Source organism: Sturnira hondurensis, unplaced genomic scaffold, assembly GCF_014824575.4.
Source record: "Sturnira hondurensis isolate 20B ecotype Veracruz unplaced genomic scaffold, ASM1482457v3 Scaffold0010448, whole genome shotgun sequence".
Classification (NCBI taxonomy): Eukaryota; Metazoa; Chordata; class Mammalia; order Chiroptera; family Phyllostomidae; genus Sturnira; species Sturnira hondurensis.
This window is the reverse complement of record NW_028083079.1, coordinates 111,740-128,274: the sequence shown is the minus strand read 5'-3', so window position 1 is coordinate 128,274 and position 16,535 is coordinate 111,740. Positions and strand designations below refer to the sequence as shown.

The window sequence follows — 16,535 nt, the reverse complement described above, 5'->3', positions numbered from 1 at the left end:
AGGAAAGAAAGAGAGTTGTGGGAACGTCTAGAGGTGTGACCGGTTGAACCTTCAAGAACTGTACGCGAACGTCGAGGTTCTGCGAGGAGAGAGGCTCAGAGCAGCCTGGGAAGTGTAGTCCGGTGCTTAGCAGAAGATTCACGGCGGGCGCTGAGGTTCTGTACCGGAGCTGAGGTGGCTTGAGAAGAGGTAGGTTCGTGGAATCGCGCCGCCCCGTGCTGAACTGAGCGAATTGAGCGCTTCTGAGGCCTGTAAGCTGCTTTATGTGGTCCAGGAGCGGGGGACCGTGTTGCCATGGAAACCCTTGCCCGGGACCCGCGAGGGCTACCCTGAAACTGTTGAGAGCGAGCTGTTCGCCGATCTGTCCGGAAGTTCTTCCCCTGGGGTTCTTTTTTGGGTGGGTGAATTTAGGCAGCAGTGAGAGATTAAGCTCAAAGAGCCCCCTAGCGCCAAAGTAAAATAAAGACCCGGCGGAGAAGTTACGGCCTGATCGTGCTGGTTTCAGCCGGCTCTTTGTATCATATTCAAAGTGAGATGATGCATGTGAGGCGCCAGGTACGTGCAAACAATTCTGCAGGGTCCTGCGCCCCCCGCTGGGTGCTGGCGCACCAGAAATGAAAAAGATAAGGTTTTTGCCCTCATGTCGGGGGTGATGCTCAAAATATTGGTGTTTCCCGCCCCTCTGCACAAGGACAGTTACAATGATGATGGCTGTTATTCATTGAGCGTTTACTGAATAAGTTATATTCCAGGAACTCAGTCTCCATTACGTCAGTCAGTCCATACAATAACAGAATGCCGATTTAGAAATTAGATCTAGTAAAAGATGAAGCTAATTGTTTAAGATAAGCAATGGATAGTATTAGAACCTCTCCTCTCTACCCTTTTCCCTTCAGACTGGGCACGTTTACCCGCTACCCTATACTGCTCCCTAGTGGCAAGCTTTTCGCACTTTGCAGAAAAGTGAAGACTGCGCAAAGCAGTGTTTTTTCCTTTCAGCGTTTCTCCCCGGACCTTTGGCTTCCTCCACCAGTCATCTGCTTTGGAATCAACACAGAATCTGATTTAGTACATTGCTATTTGAAATGTGATGTGCTGGTATGTTGTGTTGATAATATCACCTGTATGCGTCCCAATTTTCATGGGAGGGAGAAGGAAAACATTTCTCTCTCTGTCCACTTTGCACTACCTAGCTACCTCCTAGATAACGTAATAATAATTTATGTCTATAAATAAAGGAGTTTTCGCTCACGCATCCTCATTTAATCTTCACTGTGTAACCTATGTATAATTTTTATGGGAAGCTGATACAGCTTTGACTTCATTCGTAAAACAGGGATGATTTTGCCAACATCACAGGGATTCTGTGTTTAAAAAAGTGTAAAGAATGAGAAGGGAAAGGCACAGCACAATGCTCAAGGAAAATTCACTTCGCTTTATTTGGATCTCTCGTTTATTCAACAAAACATTTACTGCCTGATTGTTATAGATGCATTCTACTGGATACTGTGGAGAATGTAAAGATGAATGACATCAGTAGATTTTAAACTCAGTGGGGAAGTTTTATTTTTTTTCCTCCAAAAAATGTGTTTTGTTAGCATAAGCATTACCTTGGGTTTTCAGACTAGAGTGTTCTCTGGAGCCCCTTTTTGTCCTTATTCTCTCAGCCTAGAATGCCCTTAATCCTTTTTCTCTGCCTGCTCTTCACAAGTCAACTAGGACATCATCTCCTCCAGGAAGTCCTCCCTGTCCTGTCCACCTGCCACTCAACTCAGAGTGGATCGGCCCTGTGTGACGCCATTGCATTACCCTCATCGATGCTCTTGGTACACTATACAGTTTTCTGTTTCTGTGTTCGTTTTCTCTACACACTGTGGCTGTGCCTTTTAACCCTGCAGCTGAAGCACAAAGAAGTGTTTGTTTAATGAATGACTTATCTATTTAGGACTTATTTAGACCCTACGGGTAACCCCATGAATTGGTGAGTTAAGAGTTTTCAAGAGATTTATAGTAAACTGATTTTAGTATTCAGGAGTGCTCACAAATCTCTCACAATTCTCCTGTATAGTTGATCAACTTTAATGGCTTGTATACTCTCCCACTAACACTGAATTAGTGTTACTGAATTAAGATGTGATGTTTTAAAGTTATTCTCTTAGCTGGAAAATGTCTTTGAGTGTGATTGGACCATGAGATTAAAGTGACTTGCTTAGAATTCTCTTTTATAGGCAACTTGTTATTTTAAGTTCAGAAGAAAGAGTTTTTTGGAATAACTGAGTTGTGGATCTCTATCGTGTAATAAACATGTAAAGTTCAGACATCTGAAGACTTAGAAGTCTGTGTGAATCCATGAGCCTTTTGCATTGCCATTCAGTTTAGCGTGCATGCTTACAAATTGATCTTACATTTGCAGCTGAGTTTTAACCCTCCCGTTTCCCCTCCTCTCTGCCATTTTTAATGGCTAATAGTTCACTGGGCCTGGCCCTTAGTGTTGATTTCATTATGCTGCGACGAAAACCAACCCGCCTGGAACTGAAGCTTGATGACATCGAGGAGTTTGAGAGCATTCGGAAGGACTTGGAGGTAAGAGTACAACTTTCAAACCCTTAGGTATATTTGAAACAATAACTCGCTTTTGAACTCCAGACTCCTGTATAACAGCTTATTTGGATGTTTTACAGGCATCTCCAATTTAATGTATTCATTTCCTGTGAGTATTGTAACAAATTACCATTAACTTGGTGGTTTAAGATAACAGAAGTGTATTCTTTCATAGTTCTGTAGGCCAGAAATCTGTGATCTGTCTCACTGGACCGAAAGTCATGGTGTCAGCAGGACCATGCTCCCTCCAGAGGCTCTCGGGGAGAACCGGTTCCCGTCCCTGCAGCTTCGCGTGGTCGCTGCCCTTGCTGGGCTTGTGGCTGCATCATTCAGCTCCCTGCCTCTCTGACCACAGTGCCTTCTCCTTTCTGTCGGCGAAGTGTCCCTTAGCCCTCTTACAGTGACACAGGTGACGGCATTTCGGGCCTCCTCAGATGATCCGAGATAACGCCCTCGGCTCAGGATCCTTGATTTAATTGCATCTACAGAGATCCTTTTTCTGTATAAAACAAAATTTACAGATTTCTGGGATTAGGACCTGATAGCTTTGGGTTTCATTATTCAGCCCACTACACTTAACATGTTTAAACAAAAAACAAAAAACTCGATTTCTTCCTCAAGCCAGTTTCCCTTCCTTGCTCCTCATTTCAGTATCTATGTGATTGCTTAAGCCACAGTCCTAGGAGTCACTCTGAGTTCTCCCTTCCCCTCACCCTTTATATACTTACTCTCTGTCTGCAAACCCTTTGACTCTACCTCCAGAATATTTCTAGAACCTGCCTGTGCCTTTTCTCCACTGTTACAACCCTAGTGCAAGTAACCGTCATCTCTCTCGGTACAATTTCAGTAGCATCCTAAGTGGCTTTCTACTTCCATTTTTGTCTCTTTAATACATTCTTCATCAGGTATATAGAATGATTTTTAAAAATGTTCAGATCGTGTCATTCCCCTGCTTAAAACTCTTCACTGGTTTGCTGCATTGAAGATAAAAATCTCAATTTGTTATGGCCTACAGGATTTTGTATGTTCTGGCCCCTCTCAGGTTTTTTACTTCCTGCTACTTGTTGCCTTGCCCTCTGGATCCCAGACATACTGGCTTTCTTACATTTCCTTGAACATGCAAAACTGTTTATCACTCATGGCCTTTGCACACATTACTTCCCTTTTTCTTCGTGTCTCTGTTTACATGTCACTTCCTCAGGGTGAAAGGCTTCTTCTGACCCTGTCAACTTAGGTGTGTCCTTCCTGTCCATGCTCATTAGGGTCTCAGCACTTTATGCTTTGATTTTGTAGCATTTCTTGTAATTTACAATGATTTGTTAACTGTAAAACCACTTACAATAGGAACTTGGATTGTGGAAATCACGTCTGTCTTTTTTATTATTGAGTTCCTTGGATGTAGTATATAGCCGGAATTCAGTATGTATTGTTGAGTTTTGCCTTACCTCACGCTATTAGATGTGCATTAATAGGACTTAAAATCTTCATCAATTCCCAGTCAGGGCACATGCCTGGGTTGCGGGCCAGCTCCCAGTAGGGGGCACATGAAAGACAACCACACATTGATGTTTCTCTGTCTCTCTTTCTCCCTCCCTTCCCAAATAAAGAAATAAACAAACAAATAAAGTGCCCTGGCGAGTGTAGCTCAGTGGATTGAGCACAGGCTTGTGAACCAAACAACCACGGTAGTGGATTCCTAGTCTGGGCACATGCGTGGGTTGCAGGCCAGTTCCCAGGAGGGGACACACGAGAGGCAACCATACATTGCTTTTTCTTTCCCTCTCTCCTTTCCTTTCCTTCTAAAGGTAAGTAAATAAAATTTAAAAATAAATAAATAAAAATAAAATAAAAGTCTTCAGTGGCCTTCAGGATAAAGTCCAAATTCCTTAGGATGGCACACCAGGCCCTTGCTCATCTCTGCACTTTATCTTTCACTGCCGAGTTATCTCTAATGTGACTCTCAGAGCCTCTGCACACTCTGTTGCTATCACCTGAGACGCCTTTTGCCTGTTGTTGCCAGGCTGACTCCTACTCTTTTGACTCGGCTCCTTGCAGAAGTCTTTCTTGAGTACTCGGCCCAGCTGGGTTAGTTCAGCCTCTTCCTCCTGTGCTGATCCCTCTCATAGGTACTGTCACTCTCTTGTCAGTGTTTGTTTTTCCATTTCCCCCTGCTAGGCCACATTCTCCTTGAAGGCAGGAATGAGCACATTCTTCTCTGCATCTGTCCCCTGCAATACCAGGCTCAATGGAGGTGGCTCAGTGTGAGTCCATTTTCATTTGCTGTCCTTGTAGATATTTTGTACTGTTTGGCAGAGGACATTACATCTTGTACATATTCATGAACATATGTTTTTTTGACACATAAAAATGTATTTCTGGTTATTAAATCGACACGTGCACTGGCTTGCAGTGCCCGCGGCATTATGGATGGAAAATCAAGACAAATTCACACGGACTACCGAGTCCTGTGGGGGAAGAGGAACGGCATGGCTACTCCCTCAAGCGGGGAGCACCTCAGAACGGCCTGGTCACCCTCTCAAGGGGAGAGCGCACTGACCCTTGCCTGGACAGGCTTTTATTGGGTTTAATTTGCGTAGGACTACAGGTACAGCTCATTAATTATTGTCAGGCAGTAAGGATCAAACCATAGATAGCATACAAAGAACTATTAAGGCTTCTTCTGAGTCAGGGTCTATCAGCTAAAAGGCTACAGGACTTTGGGAAACAAACTCATTTTCTGCCCGGGCCTTTATCATTTAACTAAGAGCATTCTTAGCAAAGTCAGCTTCACGGGATTTTACATATCCTTACTCAGACCTGATCACCCGGGAGCCTGCCCTTTCCAGCACAGGGCCGCACCACCCTCTGTCATTGTTTTCAGGCTTAAGTCAGGCAGAGGAGGCAGATAGCCAAGGAATTTTTGGAGACTTCTCCCAGACGCAGGGGAGTCAGGCTTCATCAAAGCCGAGGGGCGGGGTTTCATCACCCCCTTTCTTCATGGCCCCCCAAGTCCTTCCCTGGGGCCTCCACGTGATCGTGCCTGTCTTAGGTCATTTCTCTCTTGAGGAATCTTACCCGTCATTGGCTAACCAACCAAGCCCTGGAGGCCAGTTATGGAAAAAGGAGCAGAAGCAGGGCTCCTGCCAGGGAGATAAGCTCTGTCTCCTTAGTGGCTTATGGTCGGAAGGTCGCTCACTCAGCCTTAGCCATGGGGGGGTTACAGCTCCCGAAACCAGGCAGGGCGGTTCCCAATATTAGATCACACTAAGGGATTCCTGTCGGTGTGCTGGGGAAGGTGCTGGTGTGGTAGTCAGGCACGTCGTCAGCATCTTCATTCTCAGATACTTCCTCTGCCTGCCTGCTCTGATCTTTATCTCCAGGGCTCAGCTCCCAACCTGTGTATGCTTCTTATTATGATGGATAGCTTGGATTTGTTTCCCCTCCTGCTCATCCCAGAGATTTTTACTGTTCTCTAAGCATCATAATTTTTTGCTTTTTAGAAGCTCATATTGAGAGTGCCCTCTTAAGGATGAACTTTAAGTATAGTTTAAACTTACATTGTTATGAGTCTCATAAAGTCATAGCATAGTGACCTTTGACTCTGTAGCGTCAGCTCACTGTTGAGTCAGTTTTTCTCCTAAAGGCAGTGTCCAGTGGGTTTGACTTGTTTTAGAGCAACTTAGGTGGGAGGGAGAGGTTTGCCCTGAACTAAAATGAAACCAGAAGAAAGCTCACATTTTGTTTGTTACCGAAATCAGTTTGATTACATTTTCATGACTCAGGATTTTCCCTATGCCAAGAACATGGTAGCGCTAAATAAATATTTGCTAATGGGAAGAATGTTGCCTTAATCCTAAAACTTGTATACTTTCAGACCCGTAAGAAACAAAAGGAAGATGTGGATGTTGTAGGAGGCAGTGATGGAGAAGGTGCCATAGGGCTCAGCAGTGACCCCAAGAACCGGGAGCAGATGATTAATGATCGAATTGGTTATAAACCCCAAGCCAAGCCCAGCAATCGCTCATCTCAGTTTGGAAGTTTTGAATTTTAGAGGTGGATTGTCTTGCTTGCCAGAGCCCTGGAATGGCGTAAAAGGATGGCAGAAGTACAAACAAGACTTAGGGAACCCAATGCTCAGAATGTTTTACCTCCTGCAGAAATATTTCTGCATGAAATTACGGATGCTTAACTTTCACTCTAAGCTGAAATCCAAACTCTGGTTTGTCTCTGGAAAATCTGACTCTATAAAACTTGTGTAATTTTTGTTTTTAAAAATAAATATATTTTTGGAAAAGTATGAGACATCGTTTATGAGGTGTAACAGCACTGTTAACCCCCGGACTTGAAACACTACTTGCCTCAGACGTGACAGCACTCTTCTCTTCTTTATTGAAAGACCCTAAACACAGGACACTTACAGTTCATTCTTGTCACTGACTTTCATTTGACTGATTTATTCAGCAAGTTATTGAGTGTCCATGATGTGCCAGGTACTGTTCTAGGTACTTACTAACGTTGGGGAACAAAATCCACAAAGGTCCCTGCCCTTATGGAGATTAGATTTTGTGTAAACTTGATCTCCTATTCTGAACTGGTTTCTCTGGACCCCAAGCCCCTTGGCAGTAATGAGCCTCAGTGGAAAATTCTTAATTCCCAAATTAAGCATGTACACTTAACAAAGTGAGTTCTTCTCAGGCCATTTTTCTTTGGATCAGACCTCACACATCCTGAGCACGGCAACCACAGGGATTGAAGTTTCCATCCCCTGGGACTGCATGGAGCCTGGGTGATCTGATGGTGAGGAGCGTGGGAGTTGAACCATGTCAGAACTCATGAAGGCTTTCCAGTCACTGCCATGTGTAGCGTTCTGCTCTTTTGCTCACAAGGAATGAATATTCTACTCCACCTACTTGAGTCTATAGCAGGGAGTTAAGTCCATGAACCCTGGGAACCAGGTTGGCTGTGGATTTATCATTGTTGGTTGAAGCTGAGTTGTAGGTGCAGAAAGGGTTCAAAACATGGTTCTTTCTACTTTTGTGTATGTTTGGGAAAATTATCTAATTAAAAGGATTAAAAAAATCATTGATTGTGGAGTGAAAGTCTTGAGGTGAAATTCCAGCAGTCACTTTTTTGCTATTATCTGAAGCCAATGATTTAAATTTTGTGAACCTGCCTTAGCAATATGATGGAGATAAAACATGTATCTGACAGGAGAGTTGTGGGAGTTGAATGAAATAGTGAAATAAGCATAGTACTGTGACTGGCCCGTAAGTGCTGGGTAAGTAAGTATCATTGTTGCTGCTATTGCTGTTTCATCTTTTCATCAGGTACCACACTTACTAAGCTGTGTAATCATTCTGTCTAGTTCAATTCAAAGCTCATGTGACAGTAACAAATATTTATTGAGCTCTTCCAAGGTGCTAGGCATTTTCTAGGAGCTAGTGATAATATATCAGTGAACAAAGTGGACAAAAGATAAAATCCCTGCCTTTATGGCGATTATGTTATATTGGGAGGAGGCAGGAAATAAACAAATAAAAAATATATATACTGGGTAGAAATGGGAGGGAGGTGGGGAGGGCTGGGGGTGGGCTGGGATGGGAGTAAAAGAAAGCTACTTGAACAATTAAAATAAAAAATATATATATACTTACTATGGATTGAATGCCTATTACATGTTGGGGCTTTATACATGCTCCTAATTCAAATAGGTACTAGTATTGCCTTTTTATAACTGAGAAAACTAAAGTTTAGGGATTATTAAAATAACTTGCTGAATGTCACATTTCCAGTAAGTGAATGGAGCCAGGATCCAGACCCAGGTAACACTCGACTCCAGAGTCCATGCTCATCATACTGCACTATGGAAGAGACCAGATGTCATGCTGAATGGGAAGGGCAAATAACACCAGCTGGTAATGCCAGAATTCCAGAATTCTGGCATTGCCACAGGGATAGGCAGGGCCAATGCTTACCGGGCCAATGCTTACCTCAAGGCTCGTCAGTGAAGCTCCCAGAGGCTCAACTCAGGGCCTCTCGCCTGACAGCATAAATATAGCCAAGGGATCATGATACAACATGTCAGCTTTATTTTCTTAAGACTTAATTTATTTTTTAGCGAGAGGGAGTAAGAGAGGGAGGAGGACACCTCCAACTGGGGACCTGGCCTGCAATCCAAGCATGTGCCCTGATCAGGAACCAAACCAATGACCTTTCAGTTCATAGGCTAGTTAGTGCTCACGCCACTGAACCATACCAACCAGGGCCATCAGAACTCCCTGGTATACTGAGATATTTGCAGCTTCATGAAGACCCTGTCTCCTGTACAAAAGTTCGTGTAGACCTATCAGGTATTAGTTTGCCATTTTAAGTAGAGCAGGAGAATGAAATGAAAACAAAGTGACCATGCCACTTAGACTGACCTTAAAAACTGATGGTAATGGCCAAGACTCCATGTGCACAATGAAGAGACCACTTATTCTGATCTTAACTCTGGGTAAAAAGACGTGCAGAGAATCACAAAATCAAAATATTTATTTTGTTCTTTTGTACATGGCATTGTTAAAACACTCCCACTACTGCAATGCTGCTCTCCAGGAGCTTACAATCTAAAGCAGTCAACATTAATTGTAGAACCAGTGATTAAGGCATTGTATCAAATGCAGACTTTGTATCTTTAAATGTACCTTTTGAAAGAAGCAGCTGGCGGGGGCAGGATCAGAATTAAATGGCATGTAAGTGTACCCCCTGCCCCATCTCCTTCAAGCTGCTACCTCTCTGCGGCCAGAACTCAAGACCAGTGCCCCACAGCCTGGAAGGGAATTCCAGACAACCCCACTGTAGGCGCATTTAAGAAACCTTAATCTCTTCACTCCCTGGTGGACATGGAGGATCCCATTTGTGAGCACTGTGGGGCTGAGTGTTTCTCCAGCAGAGACTGGAGAGACGACCTCGATCCCATAATTGCAGACGATACCAGGTGGCCCTTGACCCAACCTTATAGAAATTCCAGTGGGACAACTGTTCCTTGAAACATGCTTAAGGTGTCTTCTACCAAGTTTTACAACTTCTGGCTGGTATCTACATCCACCGCACAGTAAGGTCCACTGCATCTGGAGGGCTAGAGAGGTTTGATAAACAAGATATACGGGAAACAAGACACTATCTTTTATCTACGAAAGACAGAAAAGGGAAATGGAGAGCAAAAGGGAGGCCAAAGTAGTGAGGATACAGGCTTCGAATGGATTTGCACAGGGAAGGAAGAAACGAGAATTTGGGGTCCAAGAGGAACAAAGAAGTCAGACACTAAATTCTGTGTGAACAGACACAGAAATGAAAGTCAACAAGATCATTACGTTACACAATCCAAGAGCTCAAGAAAGGGCCTTTTTGTTTTTTCCCTCCTTCACTACCAGCTTTTTGCTTTGGCAACCTACTCTTAAAAACTGCTGGAATTCAGGTTTCTCAGAAGACTCTATCATGAATACCTATCCCTAACTGATGTTTCTGTCTGGGAGTTTCAAATTCATAGCACTTTGTCTAAACTGGCCTTGGGTTTTTTTTCATCTTGATGATAAGGTCCTGTTCTACAAGGGTATTTCATAGCAGCTCATGCCAAGATTTCTAAAGAGCACCAGGGTAATTACTAAACATTCTTATTTCATTTCTCAAGGTTTTATTACTCCTTGACTTCTGAGGCAACAACGGACTATTTACACCTTAACGTTGGATTTGTCAGTACCTGTCACTCTTCTCATGCTAAGCTACAACACTACAGGGGCTGGAATGAGAAAGCGCAAAACTCGAAGTGTTGATTATTAGGTTTTAACCTCTCTCCAGTAGGCTCATAACCCTCTCTTGGTTCAAAGCCATGGAAGTACACATTCCTTGCTCCAATATTTAACTGTACCTACAAAGAAAGTACAAACTTCAAAACCACAACAGAGACCAACAGGATAGCTGTGTTTTGTCTTCTGTCCCGAGGCACAGTTGGAGTCTAGCACCAAGGAGGGCAAGATTTAACAGACCGGCACAGAAGAGTCACTTTATGGAGGTAGTTTGGACTGGGAACAAAGCTGCAGTGTGGTCTAACAACTGAAAAGATAAAAGTCCAATGTGATTCTCCATTGAGAAAAGAGGTTTTGGCCTCCTGTGATCTAACAAAGCCCCACAGAGTGACAAAGATGGCCCCTGGAGGATGAGGATCTGCCCGGTGTGGGTGTTGGGAGCCAAGGAGTGCCTGGCCACCCACAAACCACACCCTCAGCCTCTCCGAAGACAGGGCTAGACTTTTGTCCTTCTGGCCTATGGCTGGCTAATTTACACTACAGATCAAAAGTCTACCTCAATCTTTAAGCTATTTCCAAGAAACTACAGATCTCTAAAACCAAGGGCCAGTGATTCCATACATGCTGATAAAAGTTACTTTGGCTACCGCCCTTTGTGCATGTGTAGTCGGGCACACGTACACATAGCCAGAGCTGAACAAATGTTTGTGGAATGTTTAAGTATTGACCAGCAGCATTTAGTACATGAGTGAAGCCCAGATATACCACCTACCAATCAGTAATTCAAATTCCTATGCTTAACCCCCCAGGTTTAAAGCAGAGGTTCTCCAAGTGTGGTCCCCTGATCATCAGCAGAAGCATCACCTAGGGACTTGTTAGAAATGCCAGTTTGGGGCTCTGGGTTGAGGCCCAGCAATTAGTGTTTTTAATAAATGTGCGAGGTGATTCTCATGCATGCTACAGTTTAAAAACCGCTGGGGTAAAGGCAGACGCACAAAACAGGAAGGAGAGAGAATGGTTCCAACTCCGGCGCTACATTCAGTCGGGACAAATCAAGGTACCAAGTCAAAGTAAAATGTCAATGACTTGATTTTAAAACATCTACTTCCATTTTTTCAAATTGATTGTCATCTTTTTTTTTGATTGACAAGTTCATTGTAATCAAAATGTTAAGTGGGAACACAGCAGATAAGTCAGCCACCCAGAATGAGCGCTCTGCAAGCTCCAGACCTGTACAGTCTCAAACCACCCTCTGCCCGCCACAAAGTGTTTGGTGCCACGCACCGCACCCAGGGAAAGGCACAATGTATTTCCCACTCATGGAGTCCTTATTTTTTAATGTTAAGTTTGGGTTCTGGGTTTAGTTGGGCAAGAATTTCTCTCAGCTGCCATGAATCCTAGCTGAAGTTAATCCATCCCATCACTGACCCAGGAAAAACCCACCAAATTCACAGATTGTCTGTAAAAATAAAAACAGACGACTAAAAAAGAAAGCAAGTAAATAAGTCATCGAACAGAAAGCTACCTGGATTAGACAAAAACTTGTAGCTCGGATCTAAGATAATGGTGGAGAAGAACACATCTCATGGGTTGCTTTACACCAAGAAATGGGAATCTTGGGGCAGGAGAAAGAACAATCATGGGGGTTATCATTTTAGGTCAGAGACTGTAAGTTAAACCTCTGTTGAGCGGGTGTGTATATGAGGAGATAAGGAGCAAGAAGGAAAGATTGGAGTAAGAATTATTTCTTCCAGTCTTGAACTGCTTCCCACTGCAATCGGTAAGGCCGCACCATGGAGTTTGACATTAATGGCAATGCTCTGTGATGTCCACCACCACTGCCTTCTTCCAGCTGAAGAGAAAGTACCCTGTGCCGGCTCCTGCTGCTACAGCAATGCAGAGGTACCCATTGTAGGTCATGAAGATGAGCATGAGGAAGTAGCTGACGACCACCTGGATGACATGCAGCACTGTTTGCAGGAGGTGAGGAAAGCTCAGCATCTGCTGTCTGGAGAGTAAACAGGGAAATAACAATCAAAGAGCCCTGGGAGTGTTCAGACAGCTCTGCAAAGCAGAACAAAGGGGGAACAGGTGCCACGAAAGCTTGAACTGGACTCCCTCACAGCCACACTGGTGGCTCATGGGTACTTGTGTACGTGTGTGTTTATTGGGCCCTGGGAATGAAACATGATGGGGTGGTCAGGTTTATAAGCAATGGCTGGTTATGGCTGTAAGTCAGCAGAACCCTCTTTGGGAGCTGGGGAGAGGAAGGAGGTCTAAACCCCTGATTTTTCTCCATCTTGGATCCTGACAAGGAAGCCCAAACCTTTCCACACTTATTTGCCTAAACATTTGCAGGCTTTCCAACTTTGCAAAGTTCACATTCTAAAAAAAATGAAAACAGAGTTGAGGGCTGGATGGTATAGTAGAAAGTACTCGGTTGGCCAAAAAGTTTGTGTGGTTTTTTTCCTGTAAAATAAGACACACTTTTCATTTTCACTAATAACTTTATTGATTTGGATATTTTGAGTATGTCAGCTATGTCCTACATGGTAGAATGCTGACTGTTCTCAATTAACATTTCAATCTGATCGCTATCAACTTCAGCTGGTCGACCGTGGAGCATGATCCAGTGAGAAATCTACAGCACAAAACTTCAGAAACCACTTCTGACATATTTGAACAGTCACAGCACCTTCTCCATACACTGCACAAATGTTTTTTGCATTTCAGTTACATTTTACCTTTCTTGAAATAAAGCATAATATACTGGAAATGTTGCTTATTTTCTTTCATCTTCAATATTAAAATGGCTACACAAAAACTCACCAATTTTGATGTTTTTTTAAAATGCATGCTGATATGACAGCTGTCACAAAAACAATCTAACAAAGTTGTTTCAAATGAAGTTAAAGACAACTAAGTGCTATTAGAGCCATCTTATGGGAAAAAAAAAAAAAACTTTCTGGCCAACCCAATACTTAACAAGGGATCAGGAGACCTGGCTACTAATCCCCTCCATCACTTAACTAGTTGTCACCTTAGGTAAGTCACAACCTGTTTGGGCCGCAGTAAGTTCTTTAGTACAATGAATAAATAATGTGTTTATCCAAGAGCAGGAAATACTGGTCTGTAGGACTCCTTGAACTCAGTTAGACTTCAGACTTATATTTCTATTAAGATTGAATCTCAAAATGCATTAATCAGTCTGTGGGAAAAACCAAGTCATTCAAATACTTTGATGGAATACAGACACTTGTGGTGCAGTCTTATATTGTAAGCAAACTGAGACTAGAACTGGGAAGGTACAGCTTTTTAGAAATCAGCTGGATCCTGCCGTTCTTCTATACCCTTACCTGAATTTCTTTTTTTAACTTATTACTTCAGCAAATATATTACACAATATGGACTCCTTACCTCTTTCTAAGGTGACCAGTACTTACAATTCAGAACACACACTAATGTCTGCAGAAGGGTTCCTATCATTCCTCCTTTGGCCTGCTCATGACCCACAACCACAAGCCTCCAGAGACAGTTGATGAAGGTCATATAGACTCTAACTCAAGAAGGGGGCTGTTGCAAATAAAATAGATGCTTTGCTGCTCAGCTAACCCAGCTCTCCAGGACTTCTATCTGGATCTGTTCCATCTTCTTACCCAACAGTTTTGTGTGTCTCCATTAGAATGGTTCCATTTGGTCCCGGGACAGGCATGGAATTGTAGCGAATGCTGACTTGTGACTTGCGCAGCAGGCACTCCCGGGCTATCTTGAGTCCTTCATAGAACATTGCTAGTAAAAACACTCCCACAAAAGCTCCAGCCATTTCTAAGTAGGGAAAGAAAAGATGGTGGTACTGTCAAACATGGCAAAATCATTTGCTGGTGTGCTGTCCAAGCTAGAAATACAACACAGAAAAGGTGCTACTCTCAATTTCTGAATATATTATGCAAATGAGGAATAAAACAACTTATTTGTAAATGCTGACTCTATTTCTTGAACAGGCATTTCAATTCTAAGTCTTTCATACTAGGAAGCACTGGTAATGCTCAGAATGTATTACAACTTCTGATTTAACACACCACCTGAATGAAATACTCCCTTTCCCAGATCAAATTGATTTTGTGGATCAAAAGATGTAACTTGCACCTAAAGCAGTTCAGCTTACGCAATTTGAAATTAAGGCGCACCTACTCAACATTATAAACATGAAGAAAAAGGTATTAGTTCCCCCAAATCTAGGACTGACACCAAGATGGGCCATGCCAAGAATCCTAAATGATGTAGAGCACAGCCCCATACACTAGAAAGAACACTGGGCTAGGCAGGTCCAGTAGGTCTGGGGTCCTGTCCCAGGTCTGACACACTAATTCTATGTTATTTAGGGCTAAGCACTTCACTATTTGAAGTTTAATTTAACTGTAAAATGACAGCAATGTACTAGGTCAATAGCTTTTATTTTTTAAAGGTTTTACTTACCTATTTTTAGATAGGGGAAGGAAGGGGGAGAGACAGACAGACAGAGAAACACTGATCAGCTGCCTCTCGCACGCCCCCAGTAGGGACCTGGCCAGTGACCCGGGCATGTTCCCTGACCTGGAATAGAGCTGGCAGTTGTTCGGTGCACAGGCTGGCACTCAAGCCACTGAGCCACACCGGCCAGGGCAATGTAACTTTTAATCTAAAGTAATTTTGTGGCATGCATATATAAAATGCTTACATCATTTTAACTTGACTATAGTCTTATGTCTCTGACCAACAACTTATCAAACAAGGAAACACTGGGAAAAAAACAAAAGGAAATGGACTGCGAAAGACTCCTACCTGGTAGCTAAATTATTTTTTAAGAAACTCTAAAATAAGCATTGTGTATTCTTACCTACGAAGCAAGATGGTTGTGATTAATAACGATAATGATTAAGTAATTACAACAGAAAGATGCTGAGTTTCCAGATTCTTTGCCATTGTTTCTTATGAGACTGTCACCTGTAACACCACCTGATAGTTTACTTACCTCCAGCTGTATTGATCACCAAGCCAGAAAACAACAGTTCCACATTCTTAAAGCCAAAGTAGAAGGTCATTTGCTGTTAAAAACCAAAACAAGTCAGTTAGAGATGAGTGGAGATGCTAAATGAGAATTTCAAGTGAAGAAACTTGGAACACTTTAAGTAGCAGTTTTGCATAAGAGATATTCACTGCAATGGGAGGTTCCCCCTCATTTTAGCATTACTGTAACAGGGCACAGAGAGGGGGTCCCCTGAAAACAGGAGAACACCCCCACAATCCTTGGTTGGGGGAAGTGGATGATACTTGCCATGTATAATGTGTTTCTGTACACAATGCACAGTTTTTGGCCCAAACTTTCAGGAACAAAAACTTTCGTTTTAATTTTTAATTCAATTGTTAATATTTAGAAACAAAATAGATTATTGTATTTCAGGGTATTATTTTGCATATGGATACTGTTATTGCTTTCTAGAGTTACATTTTTAATGTATAAGCATAAATAAAAGAATTTAAAACTTATATAGATATGGAATCAGTACTACCCACGTATAATGTGCATCTTTATTTTTCCCTCAAAAATTTGGGCAAAAAAGTGCTCATTATACAGAGCAAAAGATACTTTGCATAATAACGGCAAGGTACTAGCCATGTCTTTCTGAAGAGAAGCAGACTACCACCCAGGCTGAAAGATATATGTGACTTTATGAGCATAGTGACTGTGACATAGCCAGGGGAGGCGATGCCCCTGTGTCATGGGGAATCTTGCCCTGACTAAAGACGGCAGCTGAGAGAAGGTAAAAGATGCTAACACATCATAGGAGGGGCTAGGTATGAGGTCACAGGAAGTTCCAGGCCAAGCCTTGAAATGAAGGTGGGCTAAAAGAGAGGCACGGGAGTTTGCCATGGGGTCTGGTGTGTAAGTAAGAGAATGCCACGAGGTCTGGAGTAAGAAAGAGGAGGCCTGCTGGGAAGCCTGCCTGGAGAAGAGGGCGGCAGAGCTGATGGACCTGTGCGGGGACCCACCAAGACAAGCACGGATTCGTGAGGAGTGCCTGGAGCTGGACTGAACTGTGACAAGGAAAGCTGAGCTGCAGACTTCTGCTTTTCTGAAAGATCGTACCTCTGACTAGAGTGTTCTGA

At 43.0% G+C, this 16,535-nt stretch overlaps 2 protein-coding genes across 6 annotated transcripts in view; one reads left to right on the top strand and one right to left on the bottom strand.

The window, feature by feature from the left end:
- Nucleotides 1-13: 13 nt before the first annotated feature.
- On the top strand, nt 14-8,139 carry CDC26 (cell division cycle 26). 2 transcript variants are annotated; one of them, XM_037059073.1, is made up of 3 exons: nt 14-189; nt 2,469-2,583; nt 6,476-8,139. In XM_037059073.1, exons 2-3 carry the CDS (start codon nt 2,503-2,505, stop codon nt 6,650-6,652), a joined length of 258 nt encoding a protein of 85 aa, XP_036914968.1. In that variant the 5' UTR covers nt 14-189; nt 2,469-2,502; the 3' UTR covers nt 6,653-8,139. The 2 variants fall into 2 exon arrangements, with proteins under 2 accessions (XP_036914968.1, XP_036914967.1); XM_037059072.1 differs by having other exon boundaries at nt 2,462-2,583.
- A 978-nt stretch (nt 8,140-9,117) lies between these two features.
- The window catches only part of SLC31A1 (solute carrier family 31 member 1), a 41,364-nt gene continuing 33,946 nt past the window's right edge, over nt 9,118-16,535 (bottom strand). For all 4 annotated transcript variants that reach the window (XM_037059064.1, XM_037059062.1, XM_037059063.1 and 1 more), the window contains exons 3-5: nt 15,400-15,472; nt 14,045-14,213; nt 9,118-12,396 (exon numbers count right to left, since the gene is read on the bottom strand). In XM_037059064.1, the coding sequence (XP_036914959.1) occupies nt 12,195-12,396; nt 14,045-14,213; nt 15,400-15,472 (444 nt within the window). In that variant the 3' untranslated portion in view covers nt 9,118-12,194. The remainder of the gene's footprint in view (nt 12,397-14,044; nt 14,214-15,399; nt 15,473-16,535) is intronic.

Excerpts from the sequence above, each read along its gene's own strand:
- CDC26 (XM_037059073.1), top strand. The coding sequence starts at position 2,503 with ATGCTGCGACGAAAACCAACCCGCCTGGAACTGAAGCTTGATGACATC. Across the intron at positions 2,584-6,475 it reads GCATTCGGAAGGACTTGGAG|ACCCGTAAGAAACAAAAGGA; the intron begins GTAAGAGTACAA and ends GTATACTTTCAG.